General features: G+C 36.6%; 1 protein-coding gene across 4 annotated transcripts in view; it reads right to left on the bottom strand.

The window, feature by feature from the left end:
- ADAM23 (ADAM metallopeptidase domain 23) overlaps positions 1–14,689 on the bottom strand; it is a 175,955-nt gene that overhangs the window by 40,855 nt on the left and 120,411 nt on the right. For all 4 annotated transcript variants that reach the window (XM_082467038.1, XM_082467039.1, XM_082467040.1 and 1 more), the window contains exons 10-15: positions 10,627–10,698; positions 8,345–8,508; positions 7,239–7,323; positions 6,402–6,492; positions 4,011–4,059; positions 1,617–1,716 (exon numbers count right to left, since the gene is read on the bottom strand). In XM_082467038.1, coding sequence (XP_082323164.1) covers positions 1,617–1,716; positions 4,011–4,059; positions 6,402–6,492; positions 7,239–7,323; positions 8,345–8,508; positions 10,627–10,698 — 561 coding nt within the window. The remainder of the gene's footprint in view (positions 1–1,616; positions 1,717–4,010; positions 4,060–6,401; positions 6,493–7,238; positions 7,324–8,344; positions 8,509–10,626; positions 10,699–14,689) is intronic.

Here is a 14,689-nt window from a genome sequence, read left to right as displayed (position 1 = left end):
AATCTAATGATGGATCCTTATACACACACTAGAGATCTTAGTATTTTCAAACAACTCAATGTTGTTTCCTCAGGCATGATGCTTATAATTAGCTGGTGAAAAATTAGCCATGTACTTTGCAATTCAGAAATGCCAACAGCTCACATTAATTCATTATTACTCACTGCACCCATTTTAAACACTCTGAAGCTTTCAGATTTCTGTTGCATTGAGATCGATGCCATGAAAAGCAGGGAGCTGAGTTTAATGATGCAAGGTCACTTTCAAATTCCTGTTTCTTTTTCTGCAGCCTTACTGAGATTTTATACAGCTGTCAGGCATCAAGGTATCATCCCTAACTTAGCAGTATCACTTAATTATGGGGATAGGAATAAATTATTCTGACAGTTATCGACATCAGACACTGATTTTTTTTAAAAAGGCTAACATGATTTCATTGCTCTCTCAATTTGCAGAGTTATTAAACATTTTGTATAGCAATGGACTATATTTGACTTATGATGTAGTATCTTAAAAAGAAATATGAAACGTGCAATGTTAGAATGTCTATGCCATCTGCTAATTCGCATCAATCCTGTGCTTTTGCCTGTTAAGCAACTTCGTTTCTAAACATGTTATTGGTCGACAGTCCCATATCCAAAAGCTCTATAGCCTGTGAGTTTAAGAATTCTGGCTTTGCTGGATTTTAGAAAAGTATGATGCATTTACCCTGTTCTATATAATGACCCTGAGGGGTCTGGTATACACCCTATAATCAAACACATTAACATTTGTGCAGTAACATTTGTGCAGCAAGACTTATGAATACTTACACCACGAGGGATAAATAAAGACTTTCAGTTCAGGATAAGTTTTACCATCTACTATGTTTTCTGCAAAATCATAAAATATACTTACAATTTTCAGAATTTTTGAATTAAGGAATTGTGGATAAGAGAATATGATATTGTGTATATAAATTTTAATGAAATGACAATTGACAATGTGGACCTTCCCAAGTAAAGATATATATATCTCTTCATATATATATACACATATATATATATATATATATATATATATATATATATATATATATATGCCTGTATTTACGGGGTCCATAAATACTTTGGGTCATTTTTTGGCTGGCTGATATTACTAATGCTTTCTATCTGGGAGAATGGACCACACATGCCCCTCCTGCCAAAAAGAAAAAGAAAGTAAGAAAAGCCTAGAAATTAGTTATACCCCTAGAGAAAATGTCAAGGGGAAACAGAATTTTTGTCAGAGAAATGGGCTAAAGTAATGTATCTTAATCTAACCCACTATCTCTTAGCAGCAAGTGAAGACCCCAACATGAAAATTTCAAAGATATTTTAATTGAAGGATTGTCTGTTTTTTGGAGGGGAGGGCCAAGAGGAGATACAGCTAGCACTGAAACACCAGAGCTTCAGAACAGTGAAACTATGGTCTTGTAATTCATTTAAACAAGACAATCTTTAACGTGATAAAGCCTTTTATAACTAAATATTAATCTGATTGGAAAGAAACCTCCTTTCCAAGCCAAGTATCTGATATTTGGCATAGTTCCATTGTAAAAAAATTGGAGAAATAATTACACTTTCTAAATTACTAACCTTTGTTGGCCTGTTGAAAAGACAGGCACCACCCCCTCTGTGTAAAAAGTCTCTATACTCCAAAATGCTGCACTTTGAGAACTTTCTGGAATGGGATACCCTGAGGAAATAAAGAATCAATTATGTAAAAAATTTACCAAAAGCAGTCATCAGAGAAGAAAATTAAAACCCTTGAATTAGAATAAAATAATCACTCTGGATCCAGATGATTCTACACAAACTTTGACAAGGCAGTTATGTTCAAACTGCTAAGTAAGTGTGTGTGGTAGAGTCTGTAAAAATAGAAATTCAAAGAAAATCACAGATTTGGGGGCTAGGTTACAATCTCCTTAGCAGTCAAGCCCCTTTGTGCTCAGGCTTGAAAGAGTTTTTGAAAAGTTCGCCCCCAAACTTCATCTAGGCTGTATATTAAAATGTGGTTACTAGCATTGATATATGTACACTACCAAATGTAAAATAGATAGCTAGTGGGAAGCAGCTGCTTAGCACAGGGAGATCAGCTCAGTGCTTTGTGACCACCTAGAGGGATGGGATAGGGAGGGTGGGAGGGAGGGGATATGGGGATATATGTATACGTATAGCTGATTCACTTTGTTATACAGCAGAAACTAACACAACATTGTAAAGCAATTATACTCTAATAAAGATGTTAAAAAAAAATGTAGTCACTTTTATTCGCTCTGTCTCAGTAAAGATAAGCAGGGTTGTTTTTTTTTTTTTTTGCCTCTGTCCTGAATAAAAGGAACTTGGGAACCTACTAGATTTTACTTTGGAGAAGGACGTTGTGAGGGTCAACTGATTAAAGATTATGTATTGCAGGCTTCAGCGACACAATTGAGGTAAACAAGGAAACCCTAAAGAGATGTGTTAGACTATATATGTTTTTATGTGTATATACACACAGTCAAAACAGAATTAGGGTAAGCGCCTTCTGAATTAGAATTAGGTAATAGCTCCTTATTCTCAACTTCAAATACTATTTGGTAATATTCATGATTTTGCAGGAATATAGTGAACCTCTTTGTGAGTTAATCAGATTACTATCACTATGTCAGTACATAAGGGAATATTATACATATGGTCAAGGTTAAACTGAGTCATACACATTGATTCCTTGGACATATTTGTCATAGTGCTTGATTTGAGAGTACTAGGTCACTTATCTAGGATGTGATCCAATAGATTTATATTTCCTTATGTATGAGGGTAGCGTATGGAAGTAGGTAAAATCTACCATTGTTGACAGTGATCTCTTACAAGAACTATGTAGAAATATATACTTGAGAAAATACAAATTAAGCTTAAATAATTTTATTATATCCTATGGGTAGTCAGTCTAAAAATCTATTTAGAAATTGGAAGTTTAGAAGACAGAAGACCTCTCCCGATAGAACCAGTATTATGAATGGTGTTACCGTTCTGTAGGAGGCCTCAAGGGAGGGGGAGCATGAAAGCTAACGGTTTCAAGTTTAAACTACATTTCTAGAAACATGTGTTCTAAAGTAGCAAGCATAATGGCTGACTCTCTCCTCAAGCCTTCATGCTCACACACCTCTTGTTCCCTGGACTCCTGGTGCACAAATAAGGAAGGGACTCTGTAAAAGTAGGTCAGGGCTTCTGGCAAATGGGGATCACAGGGAGGGGGCAGGACCAGAAATGGTGATGTGTTGAGCAGATGTCTGGCATGGGCAAAGGAAGTGGGAGAGACACATGAGTGAGGAAACCTCTTCTATCTATTAGGAGTGGGCTCTAGCTTAGGAGGCCTTGTGGCAGTGGCTCCCATGGGGCAGGGGTCCCTGGGAAACAGGGCAATGTTTCTAGGCCTTGGTTCACAGATGCAAAGGCAACCCTCTAGTTTCCAAATTATCCACAAGAGGAGACAGGAGTTAGGTGAGCAACTATTCAAATGTCTATCAGTAGAAGACCACCTAGACACGATAAATCTGTCTTAATTTGTTTAAAAAAGCTTTATTGATTATATAAGGAATACAGTACAATTTTATTACAGTAAACATGTCTATTTACGAGTTCCTTAAAATATAAATTGTTGACTAAATTGGTTTTCACTGACAGTTAGACAACCAGCTTTTATCCTAACTGTACTAAAAAATTAATGCATCCACTAAACTTAGACGCATTTAATCATGTGCTTCCTTTAAGGGTTAATAGACGTAGAAGTGGTTACTTTATTTTACTTTTATTACCAACTTTAAATAAAAAATTAAAGTATAAAGTAAACTAGCCATTTCATTTTTTAAAATATCAGATAATGAATTATTGAATTTTTTCTAAGGCTTAGCCTAAAAGACCAGTACCTGAGAGACTGTGTATCTAATTATAGGTAACAATTTCGGTAAAAGGTATATAACAAATGCATGTACAATGAAAATTTACCCCGTCTCCTCCATGATGCAGCCGCCCCAGGATTCTGTGCAGTCACATTCTAGTCCAATGAAACAATAAAAAGCAACAGAAGAAAAGGGAAACAACAAAAGTCACATCTTTAATTTACATCGCAGCTCTTGAAATAGTTCCTTATTACCAATTCCACGTCAGACAGGTAGTACAGAATGTGAAGTCTCACCAAACAAAACCTATTTCTTTTAAATCAATATTTCTTTTTCCTTTCCAACAGTATAGCTTGCTTCCTAAGACAACGGCTGCAAGAAATAAATTTGTGCCTCTCTTCATTTTTGTAACTCAGAGAATTCAATTAAGTTCCTAGTGCCGATGTTTAATGACAAGTACCTGGTCTAGAGATTGTAAAGCCTGAGTTCTAGTCTGAGTTCTGTCTGATGAGAGAGTTTCATAGGCAAGTGACTTAGCATTTCTTGGGTCTCAGTGTTTCCACCTCTAAAACGCGAATGCATCTCTCTATCTCCCAGAGTGGTTCTGGGGCTCACATGAGATGGCAGTCTGTGTGCTCTCTGGGAACTACAAAGCTCTACTGCACAAATGCAATGAGACCTCACTGAAGTCCTGCTAACAGACCACACCGGACGTTAGAGGAGAGAATTCAATTTGCTGGAGCCAAAGCAAGAATCAGCCAGAGACTTGAAGAACACTAAGCTAAAAGGTTCAGCAAAAGAGAGAAATCTAAAATAGAAATGTAAAATCATCTAAATTGAATAACAACCATAAACTTAACATAGATCCCACAGATGGACATATGGGTATTGTGAAGGGCCGTCCTTTTCATTTATTTTTTTCCTATTCTCTTTCCTATGATAGACAAAGATATTTTTAAAGAAAGACTTCCAAATGGATCTTTAAGAATTCAAAGTACAGAACGAATCTACCTAAACAAACAATTCACAAAGGAATAAAGAATTATAGGAAGGAATTATGCCCGGCATTAGTAATGAAGCCTATTGTTCACCCTACTCCATCATCTGACTCAGCAATATCTCTCAGCTGCCCCCAGCACTGGCCTCTTCCTGGCTCCAGGCTTTTCAAACAAGGACATAAACCTGGTTCTACTCCTTTCTGGTTTTCAGGTATTGATGCCAGCCAATGAAACCTGAATCACTTCCTTTAATGTGTACTATGTGTTTCCCTGGGAAAGCAAATACTCTGAGCAAGAAATTAACAGATGAAAGTTTGTGGAGATTTGCTCAATGCCACCAGACTTAATGTACCCATAAAGTGATGACTTAATATGCCCTTAAAGGGAATCAAGACACCCTGGATATATATTTTGCTTCAAGTTTCCATAACACTATGTATTAATGACAATTATTTGATAGTAGTCAAAAAGTATAAAATATAGGATAATGTTAAGGTAGATTTTTGTCCTCGTCTTCTTTAGGGAGGCTGTGGTAGAGAGGGGGACCTTTATTCCTAGCGTCTGATATTTTCACTGAGAGGAGTAGATTTCCACTTAATTCCTAGGTAACACATTAGGAGTGAATATCTCAGGTTTTTCTTTCCACAGGATCTCATTGTGTGTGCCCTAGGCACTTTTGCCTTCTGCCACAAAAGTGTGTTAGAAATTATATTTTACTAGTGTATTGATATAAAGAGGAATATAATCCAAGTTGGATTTTATACCGATTTTAAAAGAAGTTAAAAACGTTCAAGGGCCCCCTAAAATTATTGTGGGCCTTCAACACTTCGCCCCTAGAATCTCAGCCCTGTCTTTCCATCTGCATCTCCTCTGGTTAAAGAGGAGAGTGACACCCAGCAGTCACCAGCTGTGTTTTCCTTCTGGATGGGATTTGTGGCTGCTTCTTTTGGCCCTGCTTGCCCAGTAGAGGAGGGTTTTCTTCTATCATCTGCCCCCATGTTTAAAAGGTCCAGGACAGGACTGCCTGTACAGGAAGCTTCTCCAATGTTTCTGATGGTACTAGGTGGGTAAGTTTAATTAGAGGTAAGTAGATGGGTAAGTTTAATTAGAGTGTGAGCTCCTTTTAACTCTAGGCCTAAGCTATTTTCTGATCCAACTGTACTTGTGGTGGAGCTTCACTGACATCTTGTGTCTATACTCAACTGGTTAGAATCCAGAGGGTGAGTATTCACCACCACTCACCCCAACATTCTGCAGTGTGAGAAAGAGCTGATCACGCCCTGAGAAAGTATGATTTTATGGACTTTGAAAGGGACATTTCTCCAACCCACACAGATTAAGAATTACCTTAAATAGCTCATCTTATCATTTGTTTAGAGGAAGGAGATACACTACAGTTAAGGTATTATGACTTAGGAAGGAAAAATATTTCTTTCTTGACCGGACATGCATTATACAGACAGAATGGCACATGAAAGTAAGAAGGTCAATGTACATACTTGGCTTTCTGCTAGAAGGTTCCCACTGGATTCCAAGGTTTTGAGCCAGGCTCTGCGATAATACTTGTGCCACTGCCATTGGAAGACCATACTGTTTTTCAGAGTTGAAAGTGTGTGGGAAACATTTGAGAGAGGGCACAAAGCTAGTTATTATTTCTTAATCATCACCACATTTCATCTCAGAGCCTCACAGCATCAAAAGACGGCTTACGTTCCTTATCCCTTCTTCCTTGCAACTGGGCCCAAGAAGCAGAAAGCCTCTCTTACCATGTGGCACCTCTCAGAATTTGATGTTCTCACATGGAAACATAAAATCATAAAAGGCTGTGCCCCATTTCAATTCATACCAAACCAAGAATAAATTCAACTTACTACAAATCTGTCAAGAGAGGTCTCCACTGAATGATGGCTACTGGGATAACCTGGTATAATAGATTCAGGTACTGACCAAGGTTTAGATTTGGTTGGTTCGACTTTTGGGATGAGTTAAACCTAACATAGGCAGAAGAGCAAATAACTTTTTAAACAAGTCATAAAAGAAGGATAAACAAGCTTATAAGAACTTATCTATAGAGGCCAAGAAATTTCTGGGCCAATCTTTGGTTTGCATCTGCCTGATAAATATGAAAAACTATCATTATGATATGAAACAATACCTCTTTTCTAACACCAAAGACCACTTTGGGTTCTATTTACTAATACGAACCACTCATACTATAGTCTCAATGTCATTATCACTCTAAACAGGCCTGAAAAGGGAAGTAAACTAGGCCATGGGGAAGAAAGAGACTAGATGCACAGATAAAGCTCTACTTTAGGAAAATTGATAACATTTACCTCATTCACACCAACTCCCCTTGTGTGAGAACAGACACCTCCAAAGTAACTCAGGCTGCTTCTCTTATAGTGGAATGTCACACGCCTTAGGAAAAATAAGTGCTATTAGGAAACCAATGTAGTGACCATTATGTTTCAACTCTCCGCAAATACGTCTATTGTCCTACATTGAATACCCCAAACCAACCATCCTTTAGAAAACCAAAAACTGTATTTTAAATACCTTTAAATGTATGTTATCATAAATACCTTTAGATTAATGTTACGTTAAATAATCTCAGTTGAGCAAACATCAATTGAGCACCTAACTAAGCATCATGTACCGGCACAGGAACTGAGGACACAAAGATAAACAGACCACAGTCCTTGACTTTTTTCTAGTAGAAACTATCTAGTAGTTATACAAAATATTGACGATTGTAAATTGGTGATTAAACACTGAGAGAAAAGCAAAGAGTAACAGGTGAGAAGAAAGGAAGGAGGACTTTGGTTGGTTTGATCCCAGGACAGAACCTTAGAGGACTGTCTGAAAACAGCTTAGCCACCAGGGGGGGAAGGGAGCAACTTATGATATCAAAAGTGAGCAAAGCACCCCTTTTCCTTAGAGACGAAACGTCAATTTTAGTCAATAGTTCATTTTCACTTTGCTGTACCCCTGAAACTAACACAACATTGTAAACCAACTATACCCCAATAAAAATTAAAAAAAAAAAAAGATCTAGCAAATGATTTGTTGGTGAAAGTGATGTGTGCAAGCTTTCAGGAAATCTGCTTTAAAGGAGCTAACTCAGCTGGAAGGAGGGCCCTTTCGCAAACCTCCCTCCCTGGCATTCCTGCTGCCTGTGATGAAGGCTGGAGTGTCAGCAGCTGTCTTGAATCATGAGTTGACCCTGAGGACGGAAGGTCTGAAGGTAGAGATGTGTTCTGAAAGTAAATCTCATGACTGTGGAACCACCACTCCAGCACTGGGCAGCCTACTTCTGTGCTTCTTATGTAACAGAGGAATCAACCTCAAACTTGTTCAGCATTGACTTATTGATATATAACCTAACTGATACAATAAAGGGATAAAGATCAACGTCAAGCCAAGGGCTGGGGATACGTACGAGATGAGATGCACAGCGTCAGCATGCTGCCTGATACGCTGCCGGTATTTGGAGAATTCGTGGAGCATCTGCACAGGGTTGGTGGTGATGTCAATATGATCCTTCTCAGTCCAGGTCTCTACAGCCACCAGGACAACCCTGGTATTAAGCTGCTCCTTGTAAATCTGAGGGTATACAACAGGACAGGTGCAGGAGGAAAACACTGGGTCAAACATGCACAATCAGTGTTTCAGAGTCAGCGGAAGGACAGGAGGGGGAGGTGAGAGGAGAACACGACGTCAGAATTAGCTCATCAGAGAGAATCTTCTTTCCTTTCTCTTTTCCAAGAGCAAAAAGAAAGAACAATCATACAACTCAGCCTCTCCTACAAAGTTACTTCAATCCCAAATCAGCACCTTTAGCGGCCAGGCATCTCACTAGGGGATCTATACCAGGAGTATCACGATTCTAAAGTCTGGACATAAGTTCAAAACAGGGTTTAGTAAAATCACCCTTCCAAACCTCATAGGAGATAACAGGTTGGAGCCTGATATACTGGTTCTGAGTAAGTGCGATATGACCAGTTACTCCTGCAGGATCGGAACAGATCACTAAATCCTTGGACAAGCCCTAACACCATGGCTGGCTTGCCCTTGGAAGCCTTGTTGTATGAAAAGTAAAATAACAGTGGAAGAGAATCACGATCTGAGGCCAAAAGAGGGAAAAGCAGACTTACATTACCTATGTCACCCTCACCACAGGGTGACATCACTCGCAATATTTAAATTGTAATTTTCTGCTCTCTTTTTCTGCTTTTGGCCCAGTAGCTAAATAATTCACACATGTAAGCAATTTTGATGAATGTTGTCATTTTGTCCTATTTTCAAGCTAATTAAGAAAATAATGGATGATCTTATGACACACTGAGGAAAGGATATATTATCATGCCTAAATCAACGTGAAGCTATAATGATTTTACAACAGGGAGTGAGTTAAGTGTAATGTCTTTAAAAAAAAATTCGTTGGTCAGCTTCAGAACCTTGTATGGTAAATCAAAATAAAAATGACCCTTTGCAAGATGTGATTCTGTTCAATCATGGTGAAATGACAAACACAGAGATTCTACCAAGTAAACAGCTGGGGCAGAAGGAAAGGTGTGTTTAATATTCTCTTTTTCATATCCACTTATAGTTTTCCTCTGAGAAGACTGACAAGGGCTGAAATTAAAGAAAATTAATAAAGCAGGTGATAACTGGCTTTCAGAATTTCAATCCTAACGCTACATGCTACTCTATTACCCTGCACCCATTTTGTACTGCTCAGCTGTGCCTATCAGGTATTATATGTTATGAGTGTTTACATGATTGGAGACTTCTGGACTGTTTAAAAGGCAGAAAAGAAGGCAGTTCTTTAGTGAAAATAAGTATCATTTAGATATCAAGCAATTTATAAAGGTTTTTTTCCCCAGTTAAGAGGGAACATACAATAAATATCAGATAAACATACATTTAGCTGAGCAAAACAGCACTTTACATTAGAATACACAAAATACTATGCTATATTTATGACTAGCCAAATTGAATTATTTATTGGAACATAATGAATAATATTCACATTTATGGATTTCCTATCTAAAGGAAAAAGGAAGAAAATCTTAACCATCATTCTCTGTAACTGACAGAATGAGAGGAGGAAAAAAACTCAATAAGAAAGATTTATAGAAGTCTTTTTAAGAAGATATACATTTTACTGTTTTAAATTAGCTTTATTTTGGGACTGCACTTAATTCTGTCATCTAAAAATAAAGTCTGAAGCATTCTTATGGAGACATGAAGAAAATAAATTTGGGTTCTTTTAAAAAAATTTTTTTTGTATTGCCTGTACCCTCCAAACATAATCCACCTCAATCTATTAGTTCTTCTGCCTTATATTTAAGATGATAAGCTCATCTGATTATTATTAATGAAGTCTCATTTGCCAAGTTTAATTTACACTCTTTTCGGTAGCTAATTTTCTCCAGTATTTTTGTCCTATCTAGACTCTTGTGACAATAATATCTAGACATCACTTAGAAGCAACATCAATGCATCTTTGGGATCCCAAGAATAACTCAACAGTCCCCTGAAACTCTGATAACACTGCCCTTTGTGAAGCAGACCACTCTATAATTTCTTATTAGCCAGATGAGATAAGGATAGCATTTTTACTTTTGTCTCAGAAAGAACTAAAGCAGCAAGTAAGCAAACAGAGATATAAACCATTCCATCTTGGAAAAAGAGGTTCAAGAAAACCAGGATACTTACAGAATCCACAAGGTTGACCACAGACTTTGCAAAGTTGTTTGTATGCGCATGAGAAGAGCGACACTTCTTATACTGGGAGGGGGAAAGATATACCAGTCACTGTCAAACCATAATTTAATGATAAATTTCAAAATTCTGTAAAAACAGAAATCTGACAGCAATAGTAGAAATGGGGATTAAAAATACAGAATTCAGTTTGTGCCGTGTTTGGATATAGTGGTGTTCTTATTTTATTTCTCTGTTAGGCAGGAAAACTATAACTGTCTAAAATACCCATGATGTTCCAGGTAATGGAGACGGCCTAGTGATAATGAGTGAGAAACTTTGCACTTGAGAAGTAAGCTGTTAATTCAGTCTCAATGTCTAACAAATGCAATCCTTTTTTTTTTTATTTGTTTGTTTCACGGAAATGAACTTTACCAGTTTATAAAGAGCTTAGATCAAGAAATTTAATCCCAACTGGACACCCTCCTCACTTGAATTCAAGCACATACAAAGATCAAGAAAATTTCTTAGGCAACACTTCAGATTCAGTCCATGATATGGAATGCGTCTGTCGTACATTTTAGTATATTCTTTCAGAAGAATGCCTTCTCCAAACGAAGCCTTTTGCTTTTGACGGCTCAGAAGTCAAAACAAAGAAGACACAAAAAGTAAAACTGAAGTGTGCCGATAGTGTATAGCTGCTTATGGTTATTTATGATCACTTAAGAAAATAAAGTAAATTAATAGAATAATTACGTAACATCTGAAGGGCTACAGTTTTAGCAAGGAGTACTGCAATTAATATGGCTTTGAGAGGACATTTAAAAACTAAAGTTTATCACAGGGGGATCGTGCCCTCTGCTGAGGAAAAAGAAAAACATCCTCAAAACTACTGAATCAGGTTTGCACCATGTCTTTAAAATTTGACTTCATTTATAATTATAAAAATAATGCATCTTCATAAAGATTAAAAATACTTCCATGTTGGAATATCATGATATTCTTTTCTTCTCCTTTGCCCATTTTCACATTATAAATTTGTCAGACCCCCTTCATTTCATTCTCTCTTTAACCCTGTTACAATGTTTTTTAAATGAAGAATATGTCTTAATGCTTATAGATCTGATATATGTATTTTTAATAATACTGAGCATACTGACAACCTATGATAAATGTGCAATAACTTAGTATTGTGTTATTAGTAGCATTCATTAATTTATGACTATTTATAATATTTGCAATGGTGTGAATGTTTGTGTGCCCCCAAAATTCATGCTGAAATCCCAGCCCTCAAAATGATGGTATTAGGACATGGGACCTTTGAGTGGTACTTAGGTTATGAGGGTGGAGCCATCATGAATGGGATTAGTGCCTTATAAAAGAGGCTCCAGAGAGATCCTTAGTCCCTTCCACCATGTGAGGACACAGTGAGACATGTTAACAGTTTTTTTTAAACTTAGCATAAAGAAGTTGTTGTAAAGAGCTCAGCATTTTAAGCTGCCTAGCAAATTCCACAAGCTGAAAAACTTCAAAGATACCTTTTAAAATATTGGGTTGGCCACAAAGTTTGTTCGGGTCTTTCTGTAACATCTTACTTTTTGGCCAACACAGTAAAAGCAAAAGTCTCAACATTAAGTCTCTTTGGGGTGATGAAATGTTTTGAAACTAGACAGAGGTAATGATTGCACCATATAGTGAAGGTACGAAATGTCACTGAATTGTACACTTAAAAAAAAAAAAGTCCTGACATGAAGAAGCACTTATCACAAAAAGAAAGGGAAAATATTAGCTGACACCTATTCTAATGCAGTGGTGTTACATATCTATTCAAATGAATTTTACTTTGCTTCCGAACATTTATTTGTCCTTTTTGTCTTTTTGTAGTATAATGGTCATGGAAAACATGACATGTAAGTTAAAAACAATGAGGACCTTAAAAGTCTATTAAAATGTGATGTTTTCCATTTATTTCATACTTATAACTTCCAATTCTCTGATTTTCTTTATTTTGGGCCACGTGGCTTGCAGGATGTTTTAGTTCCCTGACCAAGGATCGAACCTGTGCCCACTGCAGTGGAAGCGCAGAGACCTAACCACTGGACCGCCAGAGAATTACCTCTGGTTTTCTTTTTAGAAAGATCACTCTGCCTGCTGAGGTGAGTGAATTAGAAAGGGTCAAGAATGCATGCAGAGAGACCTGTTGGGAAACTGCTGCAATAGTCCAGGTTAAAAAATAATGAAGGCTGGACATCATTATAGGATGTTGGAAGGTAAGGAAAGAGAAGAAAAAAAGATGACTCCTAGGTTTTGAACTTGAATAGCTGGGGGTGGGGGAGCTGCCATTTAAAATAATGAGAAAGACTGGGGGAGGGCAGTTTAGAACTAGGGAACCAAGAGTTCTGATTTAGAAATGTTAAATGTGAGATGCCTATTCAATACTGAAGTAAAGATGTCAAGTAGGCAGTTGAATATAGAACTATGGAACACAGAAGGCTAGAGTATAAAGTTGAGAGTGATGAATTTAAGTCATGATATATTTTAAAGACTGAAGATGGGAAGTGATCACTTGAGGAAGAGTCATAGAAAGAAAAGAGAGCCCCAAATCAAGCTATGGGGCACTCCCATAACTCTAGAGGCCAGACATAAAAGACTAAGAAGAAATGGCCAGTGAGGTGAGAAAGCTATTGTGTCATAGAAGCTGAAAGATTACGAAAATGTTTCAAACAGGAAAGAGTAATCAACTGTGTCCCATGCGACTGAGAAGGCAAGTACGATAAGGACAAAGAATAACCACTAGATTTATTCACTTGAAATTCCATATAATTGAGTACCTAGGATTTATTAGGGTCTATCATTAGTGTTTCTCCTACAACAAATACTTGCTCCTCACAACTCAGTGAGGTAGGTTTTATTATCCCCATTTTTATAAATGTGGAAAGTGAGGCTCAGAGAGGACAAATAACTTATCCAAGATCACAAAGCTGAAATTCAATGCTTACCCTGGGTTGACATAGGAGATAAAACTTGTTCAGTTAACAACTCATATAAAATAGTTTATGTATGCTTCTAGTAAATCATGATTATTGATGAGAAACCATAATATGTTGGGTTCCTATAAAATATAGTGGCTTTCAAATAAGGAAAACCAAATGAGGTTTAAATTAAAAAGTATATGAGCTATCCTTTCATGTTTGCACCTATATACATAAGGATATAGCAACAATGTAAGAAAAACATTTGTTTTTCATGCACTTTAAAATATTTCAACTAATTTTCTAATAGAATAAGGTTTTTAATATTTATATTGAGCTAAATTGGCTCAAAGAAATGTTTGGCAGACCGCTATAAGGCTTTAATTGGCTCACAAATTGGACTCTGCCAGCCTGCTACTAAAATGCTTTATACAAAATTGAGAGATTTTTCTTTTCTAATTGAAAGCTACTGATAATATATGATGCTTGTTCAAAATAAGATATCTGCATTTTTTCAGAAAGGTTACTCTGAATTAAAGCGGTAAGTGTGAATGTAAACATAGGCAAATGTTTCTACTTTCTTCATGAATGAGAATTAATTTTACAAAGAAAAACGTGAAATCTCCATTTATGATAGAATTTATTTCCACATTTTCCGATCACTGAATATAATTTACATTTAAAGTGACAAATTTGCTTTTCCTGTCTGAATAAACACAATCCTTAAGGTATTTGCTTTTTGAAAAAAATTAAAATTAGAGCTTGACTTTCAACCTGAGGGTGATAGTTATCAAAATAAGTGTGCTGCCTCATCTAGCACAAAGATTATAAAATGAGTACTGTCAGTGGGATGACATTTTAAAATCCAATAGCAAATCTCCAGTTATTAAAGAACAGATGTCAATTATTCTAGTTTAGTTTTACTTTCAACACATGAATTTAAGTACTCTGATCCATGTTCTGATTCATCCCTTCTTTGAAGCATTCAAATTCAAAAACTATCTTCATCTCATATAAAGCACACCTTTAAAAAAGAACTTTTCTCAACTCTCAAAAGAAAAAAAATTCTTATAAAATGACACACTTATTTGGGACTATTATGGACT

The sequence above is a fragment of the Balaenoptera physalus genome, assembly GCF_965194825.1.
Source record: "Balaenoptera physalus genome assembly, chromosome: 6".
In the NCBI taxonomy this organism is placed as follows: Eukaryota; Metazoa; Chordata; class Mammalia; order Artiodactyla; family Balaenopteridae; genus Balaenoptera; species Balaenoptera physalus.
Note: the sequence above shows the minus strand (reverse complement) of the source record. Positions and strands in the feature narration are given on the sequence as shown.